This window comes from Mustela nigripes, chromosome 6 (genome assembly GCF_022355385.1).
Source record: "Mustela nigripes isolate SB6536 chromosome 6, MUSNIG.SB6536, whole genome shotgun sequence".
Classification (NCBI taxonomy): Eukaryota; Metazoa; Chordata; class Mammalia; order Carnivora; family Mustelidae; genus Mustela; species Mustela nigripes.
Window position 1 is genome coordinate 38,878,940 of NC_081562.1, and position 27,864 is coordinate 38,906,803.

Consider the following 27,864-nt stretch of genomic DNA (forward strand, 5'->3'; position numbering starts at 1 on the left):
GATCCCAGGACCCTGAGATCATGACCTGAGCCGAAGGCAGCGGCTTAACCCACTGAGCCACCCAGGCGCCCCCAGGATTCTTATTCTTAAGTAATACATAGAATAATGTGCAAAAATTGCCTGAAAGCAGTATTTGTCATGTAAAATGTAAATTGATTCTCATATGAGAATATAGCAAGAACCAGAAATAAGGGTAATTTCTTGAGCCTTAAACAATTTATAAAAATCCCAGAATAATTTTTTTAGTCTCAAATGAAGAGCTACTATTATTATTTTATTATTATGTTTTAGTTGTCGATCCTAATGTAGAAATGATTTTGTACTGAGGACTATTACATCAATAGTAGTTGCCTATACAGAAATGATGTTTTGCATTCTAGGAATGGGTTCCAATAAGATCTGCTCTTGTATTTTATTACAGACTGAATTTTATCTTCTTCCATCCACCTAAGCCCTAACCTCCGATATGACTACACTTGGAGATAGGGCCCTTAAGGAGATAATTAAGGTTAAATGAGATTTTGAGAGGGGGACACTAATCCAGTATGACTTGTGTCCATAAGAAGAGAGAGAGATAGCAGAGAAACACACCCACACAGAAAAGGCCATATGAAGGTACTGTGAGAAGACAGCTGTCTGCAAACCAAGGAGAGAGGTGTCAGTAGAAACAAAACCTGCTGACACCTTGGTCTTGGACTTTCAGCCTCCAGAACCGTGAGAAAATTAAAGTTCTCTTCTTTAGGCCCCCATTGTATCATGTTTTGTTAACGGTAGCCCCAGCTAACTAATCTAGGCATATGGTTGGTAAACCAGTATCTCATGTAGTTTTAAAATTCTCTACAACCACAGTTTAAAAGCTAGTCTTAGGTTGTTTTCCAGTCTTTAATTTCTTCTACATATGTAGATACCCAGAATAATAAAGCAGATTTCAGGAAATACTAATTTTCCTTTACATGGTCTCATCTATTAAGCAACTATATATTGAAGTTTCCTCGATTAAGTGACTGTAGTTTGTTGACATAGTTATACCTTTGTTCCCTTTTCATTTAAGATATGATATGTTTTAAAATAACACTGCATTATCTTTTGGCAGGTGTGTGTGTGTGGTTTGTTTTTTTTTTTTGTCAGTGGCATGTAAAATAATGGTATGTTTTAAATCACTGGCATCTTTGATTTAATAAAATATATTTTGCCTGTTATGCACCCTCTCCTACCTTCATCTTACAGCATATCAGGTAAATATTTATGATTTTTCAGAATGTTCAGGAAAGGAGATATGCAGTTTCCCTTGGTAAATCATTAGACTTTCTTACTCCTATTAGTAAACATAAAATAGCTGCTGTATTTGGGACCTTTTTTTTTTTTTTTTAAATTTTATTTATTTGTCAGAGAGAGAGAGAGAGCGAGCTCGTGCAAGCACAAGCAGGGGGAGCAGCAGGCAGAGGGAGAAGCAGGCTCCCTGCTGAGCAGGAGTCCCGATGTGGGACTCAATCCCGGGACCCTGGGATCACGATCTGAGCAGAAGGCAGAGGCTTAACCCACTGAGCCACCCAGGTGTCCCTATTTGGGACCTTTTTAAAAAAATTTTTCTAAAGTAGAGAATAAGCTAGTCACCACAGAATAGTATTCCTGTTATGCACCTTCCCCCATCTTCATCTTATAGCATAGCAGGTAAATATTTATGATTTTTCAGAATGCTCAAGAAAGGAGATACGCGGTTTCCCTTTGTAAGTCATTAGATTTTCTTAATCCTGTTAGTAAACATTTTATAAAATATCTGTTGTATTTGAGACTTTAAAAAAAATTTTTTTTATAAGAGTAGAGAATAAGCTAGTCACACAGAATAGTAAATACTGGTTACTGATTAAGAACATAGGCCCTAAAAAATAAAAAAATAATATAAAATAGGCCCTGCAGATACATTATCTGAGTTCAAATCACAGTTCCATCAACTTGTTAGCTGTATGACTTTAGGTAAGTTACTTAACTGCTTCGGAATTTATAAAGTGGGTTTGATGATACCTCTCTTTTACAGGGTTGTGCAGATTAAGAGTTATTCTCTGAAAAACACTTAGGCCAGTGCCTGACCTAGAAGTGTTCTATGATTGTTAACTATTACTGTTGTTACTACATTTGAGTTAGCATGATCATGTACTATATAGAAAATTAAAAAAAAATCATTTTTACTACATTCGTATAATCAATAAAACCTGAGAATTAAGGGCACAAATAGAGTTTAATGTTATCCAATAAAATGTAAAGTAAAATGAATTCACCATTCAGTGGTGGGTGTTATATGGTAATTAGACAAAATTGAGATTAAATTTTTAGTTCTCCTTATATTTTCTTTACTATCTTTACTATCTGCTAAAAACTGCTACTTCAGTTTTTAGTTACTCCTCTTGACCTCAGACTCAGATACATATACGCATAAGCTGTCTTCCAAGATCCCTACCTGTTAAACTCTTCTAGGATTGACTTCCTTTAAGCTATACCCCTGTGCTCCCAAAGTAGTCTTTCTCCTAGGTTCTTTCTCTTCTTAATGCCTGAGATATGTGTATCCAAAGGATTAAAGAGTTTGAGAAGGCGAATCTCTCTTGGTTATACAAGTTGGATTGCATGTTTGGGTCATTCTGTGGTTGTACGCCTGGGATAGAAGAATAGGATACAGCACGTAGGACTTGGGTCCTTGAGTCTTGGGGCCAACGGATGGGAGAAAAATGGAGGATCTAGGACGAAGAGAGCGCTGAGGAAAGACCCTTGGTGGGTGGGAGCATGCTAGGCATTCATTGGTTCACTTGTTAAGTTGTTCATCTACTTAATTTTTAAATACCCGCAGTGCTCCAGCCTCTGTGCTAAGTGCTGACTTACATTCAAGATCGGTTTAGTTTGTTTTATGTAGACATACACTTTTAATTAATTAATTAATTAATTAATTAATTTTTGAGAGAACCCATTCTTAATGAAATTACATATTAGTATGAATGATTTATATGTTAAGTTTAAGTTGAATTATTTTCGTGGAACTATATTGAGGATGGGAGAGGATGTGTATAGGGAACAAGAAAATTTAAACAGAAATATAACTTCATAAGAGGGGCTAGATGAATGTTTCTAATGGAAAAAAGAAGATGCACTTAAGAGACACTAAACTGAAAAGGTAGGTTTTCTATAGAACCTTTACAAAACTTTATGCTCTGAAAGTGGAAACCTTAGCAAAACTGTGACTCTCCATCTTTTCTTTAGGATTCCTTTTCCTATGACTTTCCTTTACTTAGTAATTTCTTTTTAGTAGTATTGACCAAATGGTAATGTTCTCTATTGAAAATTCTGGCTAAAATAGAGAAGAGCTCTTTGGTGGTTTTGTTACTCCAGGCATAAAAGAGATTCCAGGATAATTGCTCAGTTCCAAAGGATTCAGTGCTATCATTCCTTTTGTTGAAGTATGTATACAAATTATTCTGTCATTGTGTTTATCCAAATATTTCTAAATTCTCGGAAAAAGCACATTGCATTGGAGAAATCTCAACATGTGGTAGATTGCTTTCTGTTCCATAGTCTTCTCTCTTTCTGCCTCCCAAAATCTCAATAGGTAGTTTAAAGGAAATTCTGAATGATTTTATAGTAAATATTCCCACAAAAACTAGAAAGACATAACTTACTCTAAAAGTTTCAGAACTTCTGTCTGCAGTCTTTTTAGACTTAATTTTCGATCCTCTGAATTTAGTAATCACTGCTTTTCATTATTTAGAGGGAGGGGCTGGAGGTTGAGTGACCCATATTAATTATTTAGAACATAGGGAGGTTTGGCCTGTTCAGTGCAGAAAAAATAAGACTTTACTGCATTTGTATAGTGTTTCTTAGAGCATGTTATGTATGAGAGTTCTCCTGAGTATTTTTCCAATTGTAGCTTTAAGAAAAAGGAATGTCCTTGAATAAGTTAGTAAATTTGCTGTTATAATTATTTTAAAATATTATTGGAAGTCCTTAGGAAATATTAAATTAAGAAATATGCATTTGTATTTATTAACTTCCCATTTTGTAGTTATTACTGACAAGAGACTGAAGGATCCAGAAACAATACTGGATGAGAAACCTGCTTTTGGGAACCTTAAAATCTAACTAAGTAGGTAACATGAAAGAAAGGAGCAATGTAGTGGTAGGTAATCAGGAACTAGAATGAGTTAAATATTAAGAATTTAAGGATTTATAGTCTGATTTTTCCATTTGAAATAATCAGACAAGGTTTCATTCAATAAATACCTATATCCCTACTATGTGGAAGAATTGGATACTGGGAATTGGAAACATAGACAAGTAAGGAGAAGGATATTCCAGTTGAAGCAGCATTGACCAAATAAATCTATAGTAGTACCTACCTGTGAGGATTAACTGAAATAATCCAAGTAAAGTATTAGAAAAATATCTGGTACATAGTAAGTATGCAGTAAAAGTTAGCTGTTACTGTCAGTATCATGCTTAAATGTATGTCTGAGTGTTCTTTGATGAGTGTTATGATATAGTATTTACTAAGTGCTGTGTGTTACTGTTTTAGTTTTTCTGCAGTCATTATTTCCTTTAATCCTTACAGTTCTATGGGAATATCTATTGGTGTTATCCCCATTTTGTAGATGAGCAGAACAAGCATAGAGTGGTTGAGTATATTGCCCAAATATTTTGGAAGCTGAGGAATAACTATCATGGGATTAGATTGCATCATTGGATGTAGCTCAAGAAAGCCTGTGAATACTGGATTGTTTAAATCTGATAATAGCTGAAAACTGTAGATAACTTGGATTGTTCATTTTCTTTGATATTCATATTGCTCTCTAGGGCTGTAATCCGTAATGTGTGAACTCTTGAGCTGAAGAGTATGGTGTTTATTTTTCTGATCTTAACACTATGCTTAAGAGCCATCATTGATACATTTAAGATAGAATATGTTTTGCATATTTGTCTTTTTTTTAATAGTTTCTTCTGAAGATAGTCTCTTTACTTAAACTAGTGCCTAGTTTGTTTTCCTAGCATTGTTTTTGTGACTCATGTTGAGGAATTCGTATGTTATAAATACCAAGACCTATTACTCCCAACTGCTAAGCATTAAAACAAGTCTAGCTAGGTTGAGACCTGGGTTGTGGGTAATAGAAGAAAGTGTATAATATAAGGCTATGGAAAGAAAATCTGCGAAAAACTAGTAAAATCCTGGATTCACTAAGTTTAAGAACTTAAAAAAATTCCATAGGGTAGTCAGTTTTGATGGGAAAGGATACTAGCCCAGTTAATATATTCAAGTATAATTACACAGTTAATATCCTGCTAGTCAGGACTTGCTTCTGAATTACCTGTTTTTACAATTGAGGGATATGGGAAGACCCTCTTTCATATTCATTCCAGAAATAATTAGACAGCTTGCTGAAAATACTGATAAATAAGCTTTCAGAATAGAATTAGACTCATAGCACTAATGAGTTTTAAATTCGTAATACCTGGTTTCGTAGGTCAGTGGAACATAATAGAAAGCTAAAAACATACCCATAAATATGTAATAAAGGTAGGATTTTGTATCTATGGTAGGGAGATGGGTTGTTCAGAGCCCCTGGGTATGAAACTTGGAGGGGGTGCTCCAGGAGCCATTACTCATACAACCCACTACCAGTGTTGCAGTTCTGGATTATTCCATATATATGGCTAGAACAGCTGCTTATTATAAAAAAAGGAAACAGATTTGTTTCCAGCCTGACTATATAACAAATTAAATAGGAAATGGGTTAAGAAATTAATAATGAGATAGTAAAAATTAGAAAGTGTATGTGTTTGTTAGATCTCAAAATGGGAAAATATTTTCTTAAAACCACAGGGAGAAAATTTCAAAAGGAAACAGAATTAAAAGGTGAGCTAGGAAAAGATTAGCTATATGATAGAAGTTGCCATATTACTATATTAAGAGCTTTCAGAAATATTAGGGAAATGAAACTAATATAAAAATTGAGAGAGGAGGGGCACCTGGGTGGCTCAGTTGGTTGGGCAGCTGCCTTTGGCTCAGGTCATGATCCCAGCGTCCTGGGATTGAGTCCCACATCGGGCTCCTTGCTGGGCGGGGAGCCTGCTTCTCCCTCTGCCTCTGCCTACCACTTTGTCTGCCTGTGCTCGTGCTCTTTCTCTCTCTCTAGCAAATAAATAAATAAAATCTTAAAAAAAAAATAAAAATAAAAATGGAGAGAGGTCATAGTGAGGAAAGTAAAAATACATAAAGAGATACATAAGGTTAATAAAGATAACCCAAGTTTATTTTGCTAACTAGGATTCGGTCAAACCTTTATTTGCCTAATATGTTTGGAAACAGTTAAAAAAAATAGTAAGGATGAAACAATTTTCTTGGCAGAAGATTTGGCAGCATTCTTTTTTTAAAAAGATTTTATTTATTTATTTGACAGACATCACAGGCAGGCAGAGAGAGAGGAGGAAACAGGCTCCCTGCTGAGCAGAGAGCCCGATGTAGGGCTCCATCCCAGGACCCCGGGATCATGACCTGAGCCGAAGGCAGAGGCTTTAACCCACTGAGCCACCCAGGTGCCCCTTGGCAGCATTCTTAAAGAGCCATGAAAATTAGAGATGTATACTAGAATTTATATGAAAGACTGTTGAGCTTGTATGACCTACAACCGGATATGATTAAATAAATCATGATGTATATTCATAATGTGAAATCATACTATGCAGCTACTAAAATTTTTGTTGAAAACAGAGAGATGTACAAGTAGGTCTCAACAGGATGCCTATAATTACCTGAGTTTAAGAAGAAAGTTCTAGTGGAAGGAGGGATTTGTGCCAAAATGATAACAGTTTTGTCTATTATTTTAAGTATTTATTGTAGAGAGAGTGAGTGAATGGGAGCCTGGGGGCGGGGGTGGTGTGGCAGGGAGAGGAAGAGTGAGAAACAGATTCCCCAATGAGCACAGAACCCAACCCAGGGCTCAATCTGAGGATCCCGAGATCATGACCTGAGCTGAAATCAAGAGTGATGCTTTACCAGCTGAGCCACACAGGCGCTTCTCCTTTTTTATTTCGAAAGTGTTTTGGTAATGTACATTAATTAATTTTGTAATTAGGAAAAATGTCATTTTCTGTTTAAATAAAAGTACCCAACTGCAGTTTTTTTTCTTTTTTCTTTTCTTTTTTTTTTTTTTTAAAGATTTTATTTATTTATTTGACAGAGAGAAATCACAAGTAGATGGAGAGGCAAGCAGAGAGAGAGAGAGGGAAGCAGGCTCTCTGCTGAGCAGAGAGCCCGATGTGGGACTCGATCCCAGGACTCTGAGATCATGACCTGAGCCGAAGGCAGCGGCCTAACCCACTGAGCCACCCAGGTGCCCCCCAACTGCAGTTTTAAAATTATTTTTAAAGACTTATGTTTACTAATATTAGTTGAAATGGCTGAAAATGAAAGTGCTACCTGTCTAATCATGAATATTGCTATTTAGAGAATTTAACACTTGCTTAGCCCTGAGGTCCAGTAGGATCCCAGCACAAGATTGTGTGGTTGGGTCTGACCATGGCTGAGTCGTCGTATCTGATGGTATTGGTGTAGATTTTAATGGTGAGAAAGGTGCTTTAAAACTGTAAGAATGAAATTCTGATTTCATTTTTTGTTTTTGGAGGGTTATATTTTGAGATTCTTTATAACTAAGATTTCTTTTTTATTGAAAATGCTAGTGTTTATTGTAAATTTAGCTTTTAAATCCATGAAATCAGAGTACTTCTGATATTACAAAGTTGTTAGAAAACACAACTAATTCAGTTATTGAATTCTTATTTAATAATTAGTTTTGGAAATTTCATACATTTTAATTTACTCCATTTATTTTCCAAACTTTCTGGCTTAGGGCTGTTTGTTGTGGTAATAGTAGTAGTAGTTTTTAATCATTGTGATACGATATACATGGCTTTTTTAGACACCTGATGAGAGAAGAGAGGATTCATTTGTTCATTTTGTTCAGTTCTTTTCATGTACAGATACTTATTATTTTGATCTTATTTCAGTTTTCTTTTTGTTATTGAAAAGTTTCTTTTGTTTAACCATTCAAAATAAACCTCTTGACTTAGCGGGGAGGAAGGTGAGGAGAAGCTAGGCAGAGGTTGCGTGATGACAGACTGCTATATGCTAGAAAAGAACTAATGGAGGATGTAAAAAGGGTGTTACCAGAAAGGGGGGCAGATAAAGCAGCAGCAGTACCGATAGGGATTGACATGGTCTTACTGAACAAAATCTCAACTTTCCTAATGCCTTACATGGATATAGTAACTTTCATTTTGAAAAAGCATAGCTACATACCCACATTTATGCTTTGTAATTGTGTGATCCTGAATAGAAACTTTTTTCATTCTCTTGGAGCTATATAGCTTTTCTTTCTTTTCCCTAAAAGCTTTGCTAGGATTGCTTACTTGATTTTCTTTTAAATGCAAAGGACAGTGAGAATGCTTTTAGAGCCACATTCATATGATTTATTATAATAGATACAGTTAAATTTACCTGGCTGTTTGAAATTTGCATTTCATTTTAGTTCTGTTTTAATTCTTGTCCTCATTCTAATTCATATGAGGAAAATGTCCTATTCCCTGGAGAAGTATTTATACTTTGCAAAAATTTATTGAAAAATGAGAACACTTAAGGAATTTATGGGGATTCTTTATTTTAAGATCAGATATGTGTATGTTATACAGACTTAAGCATTTGGATAGAAGAGAATATTAAAATTGGGGAGAATTCTGAAAATTAAAGAAAGTAGCATTTTTTAATGAATTTTATGAACTGTTCAATATTGTTTGGAGATGAATGGATTATTTCATTCTTTGTAAGACTCATTGCTTATGAAAAAGAATAGCTGTGAAAAAAGAGGAATGTGAAGCAGTATCTAGCTGAACTCCTCCAAGAACTAGATAGTATACCACACAATTTATACTGTCAAAATATCAAAGTCTCAAAACTAGGCTTAAGCATTTATATTTAACAAAAATTAATTTTAACAATTCTTAGTGTGTTCAAATCAGAATTTTTTTAAATTGTATTTTGTTTTGTATGTGTAGTTTTAGATAAATAATAGTTGCGAATGATGGTAATCTGTTATGGTTAGGTATACTCCTAGTGTCCAAGAATTCTTACTAGTGTAAGTAAAAAGTCCTATGGAGTGTGCTGTTTTCCATATATTACAAAAATTTAAAAATACCTTAATAAAATTGTGTTTAAAGTTGGCAAATGGGGACGGACGTCTGGGTAGGTCAGTCAGTTAAGCAGCTAACTCAATTTCAGCTCAGGTCATGATCCCAGAGTCCTAAGATTGAGCTTCATGTTGGGCTCTGTGTTCAGCAGGGAAGTCTACTCCTCCCTCTCTCTCTGTACCCATCCCCTACCCCCATCCCACACTCACACTACCTCTCTCAAATATGTACATATTTTTAAAAAAATAATAAAGTTGGCAAATGGTATGTTGATTGCTTTTTCTGAACTCCTAAATTTCATGGAATTCTGCCTTATAAAATTGATAAGGAAAAGTGGCTATGAATTGGATCCTTTTTAGTATTTTATTCTATGAACCTACTACATTTTTGATATATTAAAAACCTTGACATGGATAAAGTACATGCTGACTTCATCATTAGGCTTGGTGTTGTTCTCTTTCGTACTGTAGCAGTAGCTATAATGGCCATTGCCAGCCCTTGAGGCTTCCTGTACCTGGTCCCAGGCTCCCTGCCCCACTGCCACTGTCCAGTTTGCTGCTACTCTTGTGGGTCAGAGGAAACAGATGAGGAATTTGATGCTCATTGGGTGACATACTTCTATAAGCCAGATATTGATACCTGGAAATTGTGAAGGGATGAACATGCTTGTTGGCTGTGATCTGGTTTCAGAATCCAAAATCAATGTTGCTGCTTTGCTGGCATGTAGGTGGTGAAATGATTTTGCTAGTGTAGTTTTCATCCTAGAGATTGTTAAGAACAAAGTAGGACCTCATAAGGAAATCTACCCCTAAGTCATTCAGGAGCTTAGATCAACTTTAAACTGAGAATCTCCACTCCAGAGGAATTGGGCCTTGACAAAGTATAAACTTCATAGATGGGCTTCTTAAAGATTTATGCATGATGCTACTTGGCTGCAAACAACCACCTGGAAATACTGATTTCCAGTATTTGGAAATACTCCATGGTCATCATGGACATGGATGATGGTTCGTCATCCAGGATGTCATCCTGGATGACATTTTACCTTATTTGAACAAGTTTTCCTTAATTAAATACCAAACAATATAATGGTAACTTGGACTTTAATAAAAGGGAAATGAGTTTGAACTGAAAAGAAGTAAAAAACCCCACAACCTTTGAGGTATAGTCATAAAAATTTTAGTAGTAGGAAACTACAGCCTTAAGAGTTCTAAGCCAAGTTTATTTGCGTATTTCACATATATATCACTCTGTGGTTAGTCTTTGAAAACCAGTATGTCTCTCATTTGTTCAAGAAATTAAGTGATGATTGTCTGGTTACTTTGTGTTTAGGACTTTAAGCCCCAACTTCTCCTTAGTTTCAGTGTCCTTTTTAACCTGGTTCAGTCTAGTCTTGTCTTTTCACTATGCAACCAGTATTTAGTTTGGCAAACATCGAATATATACCATATCTGCCATGTTTTGTAATAAGTGTGATATACTGTGGTGATGTTGCTATTGTGATGGTGGAATCTGTTGCCTTACGCAAAGTCTTAGAGCTATCAAAACATAATGCAGTGGCTTTCAAACTTTGTTTTGGACTGATAAAAGTGTGCTTTATTAATGACTCAAATACCATGAATAGTTTTGCTGTTAGTGACATTTTCTGAAATGTCAAGCAAATTTTTTCATAAGATTACTAACAAAATATCGTTTACAGGATATAATTGTCTTCCTGGAAAGATCTCTATATATTTTAAAATGCTGTAAACCACCCCCAAAACATACTGTGTTTTAGAGGTAGAATATATCTAGGCTCAGATAATTATAATAATGGGTTTTTCACCTGCATGACTGTTCAGTATTATATTCTGTGGTTGAATGGGATATGGGTCAGTTCTTTCTTAGAGGGACTAGTTTTTCAAATTGCAAGATATTCATTCCATGCCTCTGATCCATAAACCAGTAGCATGGCTTAGTCATCAATATGGCCAAAAATGCCTTCAAAAAATTCCATGCCTTGTAGGGAGTGGTATTGACTGAATGAGAATCACTGGGCTAGCGCTTTGTGACCAAAGGAGAGACTTGTTCTAGATAGGTAGTCAGAGAAGACACTAGAGACATTTTTTTTTTTTTTTTTGACACTAGAGAAATTAAAACACAAATAGCTTTCAATTGAGACAGCCATAGGGGAAAGGGATTTTTCAGGGAGCCAGCTAGACTTCATTCTGCAGTTGAGGAGAGCAAAATATTAATCTACAGGAATTCAGAGGATACAATGGGATGATTTGGAAGGGAGAGGAGGGGGATATAGGATTGAAGCAGATTATAGAATGTACAGAATAAGATGGAAATGAGGGTCTGTACAGTGATGGATGAGACCCAGGGAAGCTTGGCCTGCTGTCAGTGTCCAAAGTAGATGTGGAAATAAGATCTGATAGAATCCCTCCAGAAAGTCTCTTTAAAGTTAAAAAATAAAAAATAAAAATACACATATATAGAACTGTAGGGTAGATAAATGCTTAGCCAACTGTCATCTAGCTATAGCCATTGTCAACTCATAGCCACTCTTTTCCCTGCAACTTTTACTAATTCTGTCTTGTACTAAGTGAGGCAGTGCATTCACAGACAATCTAAAACAAAAGTTGTACAAAAAAGTGTTCTTTGATATTTTCTGTTCTGTTTTCTTTTTCTTCATAAAAATTCTGGGTTGTGATGTGCTGAGTGAATTTCATATCTTTTTTTCACTCTGCATGAAATTGCAAACATTTCCCATTTCTTGGAAAACACTTTGTGAATAATACTCCATCATTTTATTCTCTAGAAGCAGAAGAGTTGTGTTACTTAGAATAAAATATATGTATATTTTAAAGATTTTATTTATTTACTTGATAGAGAGGGAACACAAGCAGAGGAAGCGGGAGAGGGAGAAGCAGGCTTCCCACCAAGCAGGGAGCTGATGCGGGGCTCCATCACAGGAGTCTGGGTTCATGATCTGAGCCTAAGGCAGCCGCCTAATAACTGAACCATCCAAATGCCCTTAGAATAAATATTTATCTAGTTTTAGTTATTTAGTAAATGGTCAGTTAAATTTTACTGCTTTTTAAAAAACCTTATGGGACTTTCAATCATGTACAAAATTAAGGAAAATGTTGTAATGAGGTTCTCCATGTATGCCTCCTTCAGCTTCAACAGTTACCAACTTCTGGCAAGTTTTATCTATACGCACCACACACTACCCATTTTATTTCTTGTGTTATTTTGAAGCAGATCTCAAATGACATATTAGCTCAGTGTTTATCATCAGTATCTTAGGTATTTCAATATAGGTCTGATGTTATTCTGATGGGCCTTCCTCTGTACGTGAGGAATCTCTTCCCCCTAGCTGCTCTCAAGGGCTCCTGTCTAAAATTTATGATTTCATCAGTTTCACAATCAGGTGTCTTGTGGTCTTTCTAGATTCTATGATCTTGGTGGGGAGACCTTTCTGCCCTAGGACAGGAATGCTGGTTCTATTCCCAGATTGGGAAGATTTTCATGGAGAATTTGTTCAGCTATATCTTCTAATCTTCTTTCTTTCTCCTCCCCTTCAGTGATTCCCATAATTCTGACACTAGAACGTTTCATGGAGTCATTTATTTCCCTAATTCTGTTTTCATGGCTTCTAAGCTGTTTGTTCCAGGCCTCCTCCTGATCCTTTTTCTCTCGGTTCATCCTCTAGATCACTAATTCTGTCTTCTGCCTCATTTACCCTAGCTATTAGAGAATTTAGATTAGATTGGAACTCCTTGATAGCATTTTTAACTTCTTCCCTGATGACTTTCGTTTCTGCCCTAATCAATTCCATGTTGTCATTAATGGTTTTCTCCAACCTAGCCATTGCCTGGATAATTGTTACCCTGAATTCCCTTTCCAACATACTGTTTATATCCATATCCAGTAGCTCTGATGGAGAGGGCACAGTCTCTGAATTTTTCCTCTGTTGGGCATTCCTCCTCCTAGTCATTTTGGTGAGAGATGGCTGAGGGGATGTGTAGCTGAATGTATCAACCGTGATCTGGGCAAGGTGCACCCTGGCACACTTCCGAGCTATTGGGACTCCCCACCAAAAAGAAAGAAAAAGGAAAAAAAAGAGAGAGGAAGAGAGAGACAGAAAAAAAAAAGAGAGAGAGAGAGAGAAAGAGAAAGAGAAAGAAGACCAAGCCAGAATGGGCCCCAAAGGTAAGATTTATAAGGTGTACAAACAAAAACAGACAAAAAAACCGACAAAAGTAAATGACAAGGAAAAAAGAACCCTGCCAAAATGAACCCCAAGTATAAGATTTACATATTACCAGAACATTTATATATTACCAGAAAAACCAATATACAGAAACAGAAGAAAAGATGGGAGGGTGTTATAAATCCTCAGTGTGGGGGAAGGTTATTTTGATTCTTCCTGGGTATATCTTGATATCTTTGTTAAAGGGCTCAACTTTCCAGAGATAAAGGGGGATTAAAACTGGTTTATTTATAGGGATAGTATATAGGGATAGTATTGATTGGGGAAAGAGGATTACCCTTGAAGCTTATCTCTATATGAATATTAAAAAAAATAGAAAAGAAAAAAGAAAAACACAGGTATATGTATAAAAAAAAGTTCAAGTTAAAAGGTTATTATTATGGAATTTGTTGTATTGAACCTTTCGTTGTGATGAGGTTAAAAAAGGTTAAATAGGTTAAAAAAAGTTCTCTGGAACTTTCTCCAGAATAGACCTCTGGTCACAAATCAGGACTCAACTTATACCAAAAGATTATTCCCTGCATATTCTCAGACCACAGTGCTTTGAAACTGGAACTCAACCACAAGGAAGAGTTTGAAAGGGATTCAAACACCTGGAAGCTAAAAACCACCTTGCTTAAGAATGTTTGGTTCAACCAGGAAACCAAAGAAGAACTTAAACAATTCATGGTAAACAATGAGAATGAAGACACTTTAGTCCAAAACCTATGGGATACAGCAAAGGCGGTCCTAAGGGGGAAATACATAGCCATCCAAGCCTCCCTCAAAAAAATTGAAAAAATCCAGAATACACCAGTTCTCTTTACACCTTAAAGAACTGGACAACAACAACAACTGGACATTAACAACAAATTAAGCCAACTCCCACACAAGAAGGGAAATAATCAAGATTAGAGCAGAGATCAATGAGATAAAAACTAGACATACAGTAGAACATATCAACGAAACTAGGAGCTGGTTTTTTGAAAGAACAAGATCGATAAACCATTGGCGAAACTAATCCAAAAGAAAAGAGAGAGGACCCAAATTAATAAAATTATGAATGAAAAGGGAGAGATCACGACTAACACCAAGGAAATAGAAATAATCATCAGAAATTATTATCAACAGTTATATGCCAATAAGTTAAGCAACCTAGACGAAATGGATGCGTTTCTGGAAACCTATAAACTTCCAAAACTGAATCAGGAAGAAATTGACAACCTGAATAGACCAGTATCTAGTAAGGAGATGGAAGCAGTGATCAAAAACCTCCCCAAAAACAAGAGCCCAGGACCTGAAGAATTCCCTGGGGAATTCTACCAAACATTCAAAGAAGAAATAATACCTATTCTCCTGAAGCTGTTTCAAAAAATAGAAGCAGAAGGAAAACTTCCAGACTCTTTTTATGAAGCCAGCATTACCCTGATCCCCAAACCAGGCAAAGAACCCACCAGAAAGGAGAATTTCAGACCAACATCCCTGATGAATATGGATGCTAAGATTCTCAACAAGATCCTAGCTAATAGGATCCAACAATACATTAAAAAGATTATATACCACGACCAGGTAGGATTTATCTATGGGATGCAGGAGTGGTTCAACATTCACAAATCAATCAATGTGATAGAACAAATCAAGAGAAGAGAGAAGAACCTCATGGTCCTCTCAATTGATATAGAAAAAGCATTTGACAAGATACAGCATTTGTTCCTGATTAAAACGCTTCAAAGTATAGGGATAGAGGGAACATTCCTCAACCTCATGAAATCTATGAAAACCCCATGGCGAATATCATCCTCAATGGGGAAAAGCTGACAGCCTTCCCTTTGAGATCATGAACATGACAAGGATGCCCACTCTTGCCAGTCTTGTTCAACATAGTACTAGTCCTAGCAACAGCATTCAGACAACAAGAAGAAACAAAGGTATTCCAGTTGGCAATGAAGAAGTCAAACTCTCTCTCTTCACAGATGACATGGTACTTTATATGGAAAACCCAAAAGACTCCAGCCCCAAACTACTAGAACTCATACAGCAATTCAGTAATGTGGCAGGATACAAAATCAATGTACAGAAATCAGTTACTTTGTTATACACTAACAATGAAAATACAGAAAGGGAAATTAGAGGATTGATTCCATTTACTATAGCACCAAGAACCATAAGATACCTGGGAATAAACCTAACCAAAAAGGTAAAGGATCTGTACTCAAGGAACTACAGAACACTTATGAAAGAAATTGAAGACACAAAAAGATGGAAGGCTATTCCATGCTCATGGATCGGAAGAATAAACATTGTTAAAATGTGTATACTGCCTAGAGCAGTCTATAATTTCAATACCATTTTCAAAGAGCTGGAACAAACAATCCTAAAATTCATATGGACCAGAAGGAGATCCCAAATCGCTAAGGAAATGTTGAAAAAGAAAAACAAAACTGGGGTCTGGAACAGAGTAGAGAGCCTAGATATGGACCCGCAACTCTATGGCCAAATAATCTTCGACAAACTAGGAAAAAATATGCTAGGAAAAAAGATGGTCTCTTCAACAAATGGTGCTGGGAAAATTGGACAGCTATATGTATAGAAGACTGAAACTCGACCATTCTCTTATACCATACACAAAGATAAACTGGGAATGGATAAAAGACCTCAGCTGGAGGCAGGAATCCATCAGAATCCTAAAGGAGAACATAGGCAGTAACCTCTTTGACATGGGCCACAGCGACTTCTTTCAAGATATGTCTCCAAAGGCAAAGGAAAGAAAAGTGAAAATGAACTTTTAGGACTTCCTCAAGATCAAAAGCTTCTGCACAGCAAAGGAAACAGTCAACAACAAAAAAAAGAGGCAACCCATGGAACGGGAGAAGATATTTGCAATAGACACATGTAGTCATGTCAAAAAATGGTCAGAAGACATGAACAGATACTTCTCCAAAGAAAGACATACAGATGGCTAACAGACACATGAAAGAATGTTCATCATCATTAGCCACCAGGGAGATTCAAATCAAAACCACATTGAGATACCACCTTACAACACACTTAAAACAGAATGGCCAAAGTTAGGACAGTAAACAACATGTTTGATGTCTAGCAAACATGTTGTTTGTCCAACATGTTGGAGAGGGTATGGAGAAAGGGGAACCATCTTACACTGTTAGTGGGAATGCAAGTTGGTGCAGCCACTTTGGAAAACAGTATGGAGATTCCTTAAGCAATTAAAAATAGAGCTTCCCTATGACCCTGCAATTGCACTATTGGGTATTTACCCCCAAAGATACAGATGTAGTGAAAAGAAGGGCCATCTGTACCTCAATGTTCATAGCAGCAATGGCCACAGTCACCAAACTGTGGAAAAAACCAAAATGCCCTTTAACGGATGAATGAATAAAGAAGATATGGTCTATATATCCTAATGGAGTATTATGCCTCCATCAGAAAGGATGAATACCGAACTTTTGTAGCAATATGGACGGGACTGGAAGAGATTATGCTGAGTGAAATAAGTCAAGCAGAGAGAGTCAATTATATGGTTTTGCTTGTGGAGCATAAGGAATAACACGGAAGACATGGGGAGATGGAGAGGAGAAGTGAGTTGGGGGAAATTGGAGTGGGAGACAAACCATGAGAGGCTGTGGACTCTGAGAAACAAACTCAGGGTTTTGGAGGGGAGGAGGATGGAGGGTTGGGTGAGCCTGGTGGTGGGTGTTATGGAGGGCACATGTTGCATGGAGCACTGGGTGTGGTGCATAAACAATGAATTCTGGAACACTGAAAAGAAGGAAATAAAGACAAGGTATACTATATGGCCACAAAAAAAAAAAAAAAAAAAAAGAGAGAGAGAGAGAGAGAGAAATCCTACTTTTGTTTTATTCAGGAGTTTTATTTGCCAAAATACTGGTGCTCCAAAATGCAGTTTTGGAAATAGTAAAGAGCTTGGTGACAATCAATGATACTTACTCTCACTTTGTTTAAAAAATGTTATTTCATAAAGCTTTTTGGTTTCAATTTAAAATAATTGTTAACCCTGTTCTCATGCGGTTCTCTCTATTCTATATAAAAGGACACAGTAACTTTGACGTGATTACATTTATCTAGAAATAAGAGCTGGGAAGAGAGTGCATTGAGTTACACATTGGTGTAATTATAATATAGAACCAGCATTTATTTTCATCTCCTCTTTTTCTCTCTCAGATAAAAAGCTTTTGATTAGTATAAAGAAACTGAATTTTTAAAAAAGATTTTATTTATTTATTTGACAGAATCACAGGTGGGCAGAGAGGCAGGCAGAAGGGGAGGGAAAGCAGGCTCCCTGATGAGCAGAGCCTGATATGGGGCTTGATCCCAGGGTCCTGAGATAAGTCAAAGGCAGAGGCTTGACCACTGAGCCACCCAAGTGCCCAGAAATAAACTTTAAAACATGTTTGAGTTCTTTTTGGTTCTTTCTTGCTAGTACTTATTTTAAAATTACTCTTGGGGGCGCCTGAGTGGCTCAGTGGGTTAAGCCTCTGCCTTCTGCTCAGGTCACGATCTGAGGTTTCTGGGATTGAGCCCCGCATTGGACTCTGCTCAGCAGGGAGCCTGCTTCCCTTCCTCTCTCTCTCTGCCTGCCTCTCTGCCTACTTGTAATTTCTGTCAAATAAAGGAATAAAATCTTTAAAAAAAATTACTCTTGGGACGACTGGCTGTCTAAATAGAGCATGTGACTCTTGATCTCCGGGTTGTAAATTTGAGCCCTATGGTGGGTATAGCGATTACTTAAAAATTAATTTAATTTTTAAGATTACTTAAAAATTACTTAAAAATGAAAAAATGTTTAAAAAAAAAAAACCCAAGATAACTCTGTCTCCATTAAGGATACCATCAGCTGTGCATGTAGAGAATTCTTAATCTGTTGCAAGAAATAAAAGTGGAGGGGCGCTTGGGTGGCTCAGTGGCTTAAAGCCTCTGCGTTCGGCTCAGGTCATGATCCCAGGGTCCTGGGATCGAGCCCCAAATCAGGCTCTCTGCTCAGTGGGGAGCCTGCTTCCTCCTCTCTCTCTCTGCCTGCTTCTCTGCCTACTTGTGATCTGTCAAATAAATAAATAAAATCTTAAAAAAAAAAAAAAAGCAATAGAAGTGGAAAATGTCTTAACCCACTTTGGTCCACTGACTCAATTCTTTTTTGCTTTCATTCTTTCTTCTCACCATTTCCACCAAAGTTTCCTCTAGGTGTATTTATCCCAGTTACATAAGATAGCTTAGAGAATTTGTAGGATGCTTGTTGCTAAAAGAATTCTACGGGTTGCTACAAGAACCTTGGAGGGAAGTTGTGATTCATCATATAATCCAAGCTGCCTGGAAGTACTATGCGCACATTCTTCTCAGAGATAGTGTGTGTGATGAATAGGCTCCCAGGTCAGTGGGTAACAGTGTTGCCACAGAAAAGAATGTTCTATTTTATCTTGGGGTGCTATAGTCCATCTCCCTGATTTGTTTCATCTTGGTAACTCATTCATTCATTTATCAAGCATTTACTGAATTTTTTTTTCTTCTTTTTAAAGTGTTGGTAAGGGAGCATACATTTATTGAGGTAGTGGAAGGAAGGGAGGTTAGTGTTGAGGGACTGGATCTCAGAAAATGAAAACAAAGATAAATAAAATAATATTCCAGTGCTCAGGGAGTTCATGGCTGTCTGCTTCGGCTTTAATTTTCTGTTTACACTACGTTAGGATTTAAGAGTTCTAGCGTTATACTACTGACATTTGATCCCAAGGTCAGGGGTTTTTGCAGTCCAGGTACTGAAGAATGAGATGATTCTTTTCATGGAGTAGAAGCCTAGAGATGAGATTACTCTTTATTTTTTCCAGATCTTACACACTTGCTTCTCAGCCCCCACTTTGCATTAAATGACCTTTTATCTCAGTAATGTGTATTGAGAAATTCCTTTACTTTATTCTCTTTTCTATTCTAGGACCTCGATTACAAAGTTTTTATTATTGTGGTTTTATATATTTTAATGTTAGAATGATTACTTTGTCATAACTTTTTTAAAAAGTTAAGTTTTCTGGATGTTTATGTCTTTATCCAGATGGTTACCCCTACTTTCCAAATAATTTCCTTAAGATTTTGATTGGGATTTTTATTCAACTTATAAATTGGCTTACAGATAATTGACATCTTCACAATATTAGGTTTTTCTCAATGTAAGAATTGATTTTAATTGTGTAGTTTTTTTCATAAAGGTTTTTGACTTATTTTTATAGTTATTATTAAAATTATACAGTCTGGCTGTTGATGTTACTTTGGGAAGCAATTTTTGTATACGTCTATAAAAACCATTATAATGAACTTTAATAATTCTAAGATTTTTCTGTTATTTCAACATTGTATCATCTGAAGTGTTGGAATTTTGCCTTCTTCCTATTGCTGAAATCTTTTATTTTTCTTACCTGGATTTATCAGATAGCACCTCCAGAATGATGTTAATAACTCTGTTTATAGTAGAATGGATATCAGTGTTTTAAGTCTGATTTTGCTTTTAAATTTTATTGATATTTTGCCGTTAAACATGATACCATCTGTTGGTCTGAGAGAGGTTCTCTAAAGAGTCCTAAGAGAGATTCTTTTTCTAATCGGGACTAGTTTCTTAAAGTTTAGTACCCTTTATTAGATTTCTTTTAACTGATTCTGTGTTCTACCTAGGATATGGTATTTTTCATAGGATCAAATTGTCTGCTTTGTTGTCTACTCTCCACTTTTGGTCCCTGTTAATTTCCACTCTGAACTGCTTTTTATATAGGTTCTATTTCCAAAATCAGTTTTGTTTTGTTTTTTTAAAAGATTTTATTTATTCATTTGAGAAAGAGAGAGAGACCACAGTCAGGGGGTGGGGGGAAGCAGAAGGAGAGGGGGAAGCAGACTCCCTGCTGAGCCAGGAGCCAGACATGGGGCTGGATCCCAGGATTTGGAGATCATGACCTGAGCGCAAAGCAGATGCTTAACCATCTGAGCCTCCCACGTGCCCCCCACCCCTGCATCAGTTTTGATTATGTTTTATTTATATTCCAGGGAATTGTAGCACCATAACATCTTTCTGTGTTACATAGTGAAAAGTCCACACTTCTCAGGTTATTTGTGTTTTTTGTGATCAGAGCATTGCCTTTCCAGTCTTCACCTCTGTCAAGAACTGTGAAGGGTTTGAGATCTCACCTGCTTGCAAACTAACCATGTTAGCCTGCTGTAATTTCATGGATCATGACCAAATACACTAGTCTCCTGGTTCAGAGTCAAGTAGCCTCAGTATCATAATTTTTTTTTTTGTACCAATAACCCAAGTCCCATTTAGGGCCAGAAGACACCTGTACACACAGTCAGTTCCATTATAGGGAGAGCAGGAGATTTCATTCTTTCCCCTCACTTCCTTTCCATATCATTGTAATTTTTAAGACTCCATCTCAGGCGCTTTCTTCCATATCCCCCATCGTGAACCTTGTGTCTTTGAATGTGCTGCTTATCTACTGTGTCCCTCCTATTCCAGACACTCCAGTGTCCCTTCTTGGTTTTCCCAGTGATGTAACTTAACTTTTTTTCTCTTTTTATAATTTGTAGGTCCTGTTTCTTTTGTTAGTGCCTTCTTATTTACAGGCTGCCTGCTGAAACATTATTTTTCATGTCTCACAGAACCCTTTAGGGCGATATTGGTTAAGAATGTTTTCAGTTGTAGGGGTGCCTATGTGTCTGAGTCGGTTAAGCATCTGCCTTTGGCTCAAGTCGTGATCCCAGGTCCTTGGGATCAACTCCCACTTAGGGCTGCCTGCTTTTCCCTCTCCCTCAGCTGTTCTCCCTGCTTTTGTGCTCTCTTGTTCTCTCTCTCTCAAAGAAATAAATAAAATCTTAAAAAAAAAAAAAAAAAGAATGTGTTCATTTGCAAGGAACAGATAGCCCATTCCACAATGGCTGTAATGAATAGAAATTTGTTTCTATTTATGACTTTTTTTTCTGTAGGGTATGGAAATTGATAATGCAGATGTTGATTTAGCTTTTTAGCAACAACCTTTCCATATGCTCTTCCCACCATCTGAAATTTTCTTTTTTCTATATCCGCAGTTCTAAATTTTACCCATTTTTTAAATTATAAACTCTGCTACAGAGTTTTTATAGAAGACTATTCTGCAGGTGAAAATACTCTTTCTGTGTATACTTTTAGGTAGTACTAAGCTGGAAAATGGCCTTTATCATTGAGTTATTTGCATCTATATCTATATCTCTGTATATCTTACATCTTCTATGTTAACTTCCCACTAGACTATAAATTCCATGTCTTGGGTATATCATTTGTTACCCTCTGAAAAGTGCCTTTTTAAAGGTAGACACCTTTCATTTACTTGTTGGATGAATGTGAAAGAAAGAACCTTGCCTTTTAAGCAAGCTTTCTCACTGCTATTTAGAGTCTAGAGGAAAGATAAGTTGTCAGGGGTGTGAATGTGGAGTTTGGGGTTTAAGCAGGTAATTTAATTTACAGGAATTAAATGTACATATTACTGAAAGGAACACCATTATCACATAAATTAGTTTCTGAATGCACAGATACTTCTTTAATGCTATCCAAATGTATCTTCACATACTGTCAATACAATCTGTTAGTATATCTGGAAATAAAATGGAAACTATTTTTTCTTCTAGTGCTTAGATGAATATGAAGATGATGAAGCAGGGCAGAAAGAGCGGAAACGTGAGGATGCAATTACACAACAGAACACGATGCAGAATGAAGCTGTCAGTTTATTAGATCCAGGCAGTTCCTACCTGCTACAAGTGAGTATTTATTTATTTAAGTTTAATTTTAAAGAATTACCTTAAAAATTCATTTTCTTATGAGTTACTATATGTTGATTGATTTTGAACTCTTAAGATGAAGAGTGACGTGCTCAACCAACTAAACCAGCCAGGCACCCCTAAAAATCTATTTTTAAAATTTTTTTAGTTTACAAATGAATATCTAAAAATACTAGGATGTCAGTTGCTATTTTAACAATCATTTTTAAGTAGCTTTTAATAATTTTTCCATTCTCCTTTTGGTGACATCTGCTCCATTTAAGTATTTTCAATGGATTTAATCATTGACTTTCCTTCTGTTCAAATACAAGTATATATGGTTCTTGGTTCCTGATCAGTGATAGCTAGGAAAAATAATTTCCTCTTTGCTCTTAATAAAGTTAGAATTAGTAAGCTTTTGAGTTCTGCTGTAGGCTGATACTGCATTAGAATTATATAGCAACTAAAGAATGAACTGTAGTATTGTGAATTGCCAGAAACATCAGCACTTCTTTATAATTATACAAGTAAAATTAAACTCAATTTCAAATTAGCTGTTATTTTGGGTTTTTGTGGCAAAGAAAACTGGGAGTTGATCATATTAGAATGCCTCAGTAGAAAGCAAACTATTCTGCAGAATTGTTTAATTTAAATTGGAATTTGGGAATGATCGTGATATAATCTAATCTTATGTTAATTTGATGATTGAGATCATAAACTATCTGTCATCTTCTCAGAGTTCATTTTTGATGTTAAAAAAATTATTTATTCAAGTAACCTCCCGTACCCAGTGTGGGGCTCAAACATGTGACCCTGAGATCAAGAGTTGCATACTCTTCTGACTGAGGCAGCCAGGTGCCTCCAGTTTTGACTTTATAAATGCATTTTATTATATATCACTTTAAAAGGCGTTTCTGAGCAGATCGAATATCTCCCCATTTTATTAATGAAAAAAATTAAATATAAACTCTATTACTTTGTAAGGTTATGATAAAAAGGCATTTGAAAGAGGCAAATATTTTGAGGTAGTTTGGAAATGCAGGTGCAAAATTTCTTTGTCATCTGCTCTTTGAGGCAGATACACTGATGGGAAGAATGATGAAGTGATGCAAGTTTATCTGTTCTTTGCATCTAAGTTGTTGTTACTAGAAGTACCTACCCTATTATGACATGGTGTAAGCTAATAAGCCATGTTTCTCTCAGTATCTGTGTGACTATTCATAGTCTAAAATATCTTTGTATCCTTTGTTTAACAAAATTGAAGTTAAATCTGGGTGTATTCCAGGTGAAGATAGAGGCTTAATTTATTGAAATACAGACAATACAGTATTTTTATTAAGAATAAGTTTATTAAGGGGGCACCTGGGTGGCTCAGTGGATTACGCCCTCTACCTTCAGCTCAGGTCATGATCTCAGGGTCCTGGGATGGAGCCTGTCGTCAGGCTCATCAGGGAGCCTACTTCCTTCCCCACCCCTCCGCCTGCCTCTCTGCCTACTTGGGATCTCTGTCTGTCAGATAAATAAATAGTCTTTTTAAAAATGTATTAAGAATTAAAATTTTAATTCTTGGTCATGCCACTTTGGTATACTCAAATAGCACCAGGTATCTCTGTGGGGAATCTGCTTCTCCCTCTGACACCCCCCCCAACAATGCTCTCTCTCAAACAAATAAATAAAATCTTAAAAAAAAAAATAATTGTTTCTACCAAACCCTTAAAAACAGCCATTTGAGAATAAACCAGCAGAGCATCACATCATCTCGGATGATGTACAGTGAACATCAGCCTACAGTGAAGCTGTAGGTTTCATTACACGCACCAGCAAATCTACATGGCTAACTTCTGCATTTCACTTTTACAGAATTTGTATTATACCTGTTATACCAAATAGCATTTTAAACACTGACATATAAACACCTTAATAAGGTAGAGCAAAGATAAAAGAGTTTCTCTTATAAGAAACAAGATATACCCTCACCCTCACTTTTAGTCTTCAAACATTATTGCACTTTAACTTTCATAATTTGACAGTGCATTCATGGAACATTCCGCAGACAACTAATTTTGACAAAGAACACTTTTAATTTTACAAACATTACTTATATTAGCAGTAATGGTGGAGCTACCCCATGCTGCACAGCGAGAACCACCATTAGTGTGGTGAAACTTGTGACCCTTTCCAAGGCCACATTCTTGCGGCCTGCAGATGTCAGCCTTTGTGTCTCCCTGTGCTTGTGGACTGGTGTGGTGATCCACTGGGTGTCAGGATTTCTTTTGCTAGCTTTATAGAATGGATCAATGAGGATAACCTCAACTTGTATATGGAATCTTTGCCAACGAAGTAAGAATTCCTAGGACTTTCAGATGCCCACAGTGGTGTCCAGCTCACTCCTCTGCAACAAACTGAAGGCTTCAGGCAAACTTTAGCTGGTTAACACCATGGTGGACAAGCTTGCCGTAGGTCGCACCTGTAGGGACTGAGCATTTGTGGCTTCCACATTGTGCACGAATCCTAAATATGACGTAACTTTGTTTGGCATTATACCCTAGTCTGTGTGCTTTATTGGGCCAGGTTGAGTAGGGGCCCCATGGAGTGCAGAGAGCTGGTGGTACTGCCAGCAGTGCACCCTGAGAATAAAGTACATTGTAGTGGACTACTTCTTCCTCCATAGTTCCTGAATGGACTCCTGATTGGTAGGAACAATTTTGCCCATCTTGGCTTACCTTTGAGCTGATGGCTCAAAGAAAAGGAAAGAGCCTTTCTTTGCTTTACTGAGTATTTTCTACAAACAGAGTCGCCTACATAACAACAACATGGCTCTTAAAAATAGAAAATTAAAAATAATACATTCTTACCATTTAATATTTAGACCTTATTCAGGTTTCACCAGTTATCCCAGTGATATTCCAAAGTATAGCAGAAGGATCTCATTCCAAATCAGGTGTTGCATTTAGTTGCTGTTATCCCTTTAGTTTCCTTTAATCTAAAGCAATCTCTCTTTAAATGTCTTATTGTGGGGGGCCTAGGTGGCTCAGTTGGTTAAATGTCTGCTTTTGGCTCAGGTCATGATCCCAGGACCCTGGAATGGAGCCCCACATTGGGCTCCCTGCTTGGTGGGGAGCCTGCTTCTCCCGCTGCCTGCCACTCTCCCTGCTTGTGCTCTTTCTCTCTCTCTGTCAAATCAATCAATCAGTCAATCTTTAAAAAAATAAATTTCTTAATCTTACCACTTTAAAAGATTATAGGGTGGGTGGCTGGGTGGCTCAGATGGTTAAGCATCTGCCTTCAGCTCAGGTCATGATCCCAAGGTCCTGGGATCAATTGCCTCATCGGGTTCCCTGCTCAGCGGGGAGTCTCCTGCTTCCTCTCTCCCTGCCTCTCCCCTTGCTTGTGCTTTCTCTCTTTCTCTCAAATGAATGAATAAAATCTTTAAAAATAATAAAAGATTATAGGGCTACAGGGCAGTTACTTTATGATATACCTTCAGTTTGGGTTACCTGATATTTACTTCTAGATTCAGGTTATAGATCTGTGTCAGGAATATCACAGAATTAATGCTGTATTCTTCTCATTATGTATCCTGTCAGTTCACACATAATTGTAATTTGTCCCCTCATGGCTGCTGATCAGTCTGGTCATATGATTAAGGTAGTTTTTTTTTCAGGCTTCACTTTCCCTTTCTTAGTAAGTCTTTTGTGGAACTGATGATCAAATGAGTCCTTTAACAGGAAAAAAAAAGTATTTTGTGGGTAAGTGCTTTGAACCATGTAGATATCTTAATCTCTATCAAACTTTATCATCTTCCTGCCTTTATATCTGTATATCTGTATTGACTCACTGTTACCTATTTTATCTGATGGGTTGTGTACCCTGTTACAATCTAATAGTTTACTGTTGCTCCTGTAACAAATTACTACAAATTTGTTTTCTTAAAAACAGCACAAACTTATCATCTTACAATTTTATAATTTGGTAGTCCAACATGGTTCTAATTGGCCAAAATCAAGGACTAAAATCAAAGACTTCAAAGGCGAAAATAGGACTACATTCATTTTTGGAGGCTTTAGGGGAGAATCCATTTTCTTACCTTGTTTAGCTCTTTCTCAGTGACTACCCACATTCTTTGGATTATGATCCTCCTTCTTCCATCAAAGCCTGCAATGGGTAGGCTGAGTACTTCCTGCAGCTTGTCCTTCTGACCTTTCTTCTTAATCATATCTCCCTCTGACCTTCTTCTGCCTCTGTCTTCCACTTTTAATGAATCTTGTGATTACATTGAGCCAGTCAGACAATCTAGGATAATCTCCCGATTTAGGGTTGTTAATTAGCAACCTTTATTTCCCTTTGTCGGATTATCTAATATGTTTGAAGGTTACAGGAATTAGGACATAGACATTTTTGAGGGTCATTATTCTGCCTACCACACCATTATTCTTTATTTTGATGTTCAAATTATCCCAGATTTTGCCAGTGGAAACTCTTTCGAGCTTTTGTATCCTTTGCCACATCTCCATCATTCTTGGACTACTTCTTGGCATAATATGATGTTAACAGGCTCATTTTTAACTTTTCTACACGGACATTGGAAGCAGCCATTTCTTTGAGAAGCTAAGGAGCTCGGGTTCCTTTCACTAGAAAGTACTTTGAAGCCACGATCTGGGCTGTAGGTTTGTTTATGATACTGAAATGTCACCATTCCTGGTCCGTCTCTGTGTATAGACCTACAGAATATATGTATATCTGTATATATACATATCTGTCTTCTGTCTGCCCACCTGCCTACATCTGTGTAGATACTGAAACTAATTTATACTGATAACTTCCAATCTAATCTAATACTATAATTTATTCTAGTAGTTGTAACTCCCTTTTGTGACATTGAGAAACTTGTTTCCCGTTATCCTTAATACTTTCTTATTAATACTTTCTTATTTGTTCAATCCCCTTTTATGTAACTTATCTCCCATTGCCACCCCTTCCCCATATTTATACCCTCCTCACCACAAGTGGGGCTTGACATCACATGGTGGCTTTCTTTGTGCATGAACTCTTGCTGACCCTCTTCAGGCTTGGGCATCCTATGCAAGGCTGTAGGATGCCCTCCATACCCTGCTTGAATTGTGACTCCCCACACTGGATCACAACCCCCCCCCCCCCCCCCCCCGCCAGCCCTGGGATTCCCTCCTTATACGGCTTAGCTTCTGTAACCTTATGATAGGCTGCCCTTCCTAGGGTCTTTGTTCATGTTCAGATTCTAAGACCTCATGCTGATTTGCTTCACCATGGAGACCCATCATCAACCTGATTGGGTTTTGACACCTTCAGACTAGAATACCATTTAATGTGGACACTCTCTTCATCATGTTTTGGCTCTGGCATATCATCCCTGTTAATCTTTCTGTAGAGAGGCTCTCTGCAAGGGCTGCAAACTTCTGTGCCATACTGCTTTCGTACTCTTCCGGAGCTCTAAAACTCTGTTCTCTGCCACCTGTTCTCTGTTCTCCTAAATGAATGACCCTCACACTCTACTTGGGCCTCTTGATGTTCCCTATATGGGACTTGCTTCTGACATTGTCCCAGGACTGATAGTCTGCCTTCCCCTTCCT

General features: G+C 37.0%; 1 protein-coding gene and 1 pseudogene across 1 annotated transcript in view; one reads left to right on the plus strand and one right to left on the minus strand.

Annotated features, from left to right (window-relative positions):
* PAWR (pro-apoptotic WT1 regulator) overlaps positions 1-27,864 on the plus strand; it is a 117,900-nt gene that overhangs the window by 48,615 nt on the left and 41,421 nt on the right. The window contains exon 2 of the mRNA XM_059402411.1: positions 22,127-22,258. Coding sequence (XP_059258394.1) covers positions 22,127-22,258 — 132 coding nt within the window. The remainder of the gene's footprint in view (positions 1-22,126; positions 22,259-27,864) is intronic.
* On the minus strand, positions 24,316-24,971 carry LOC132020110 (large ribosomal subunit protein eL15-like; annotated as a pseudogene).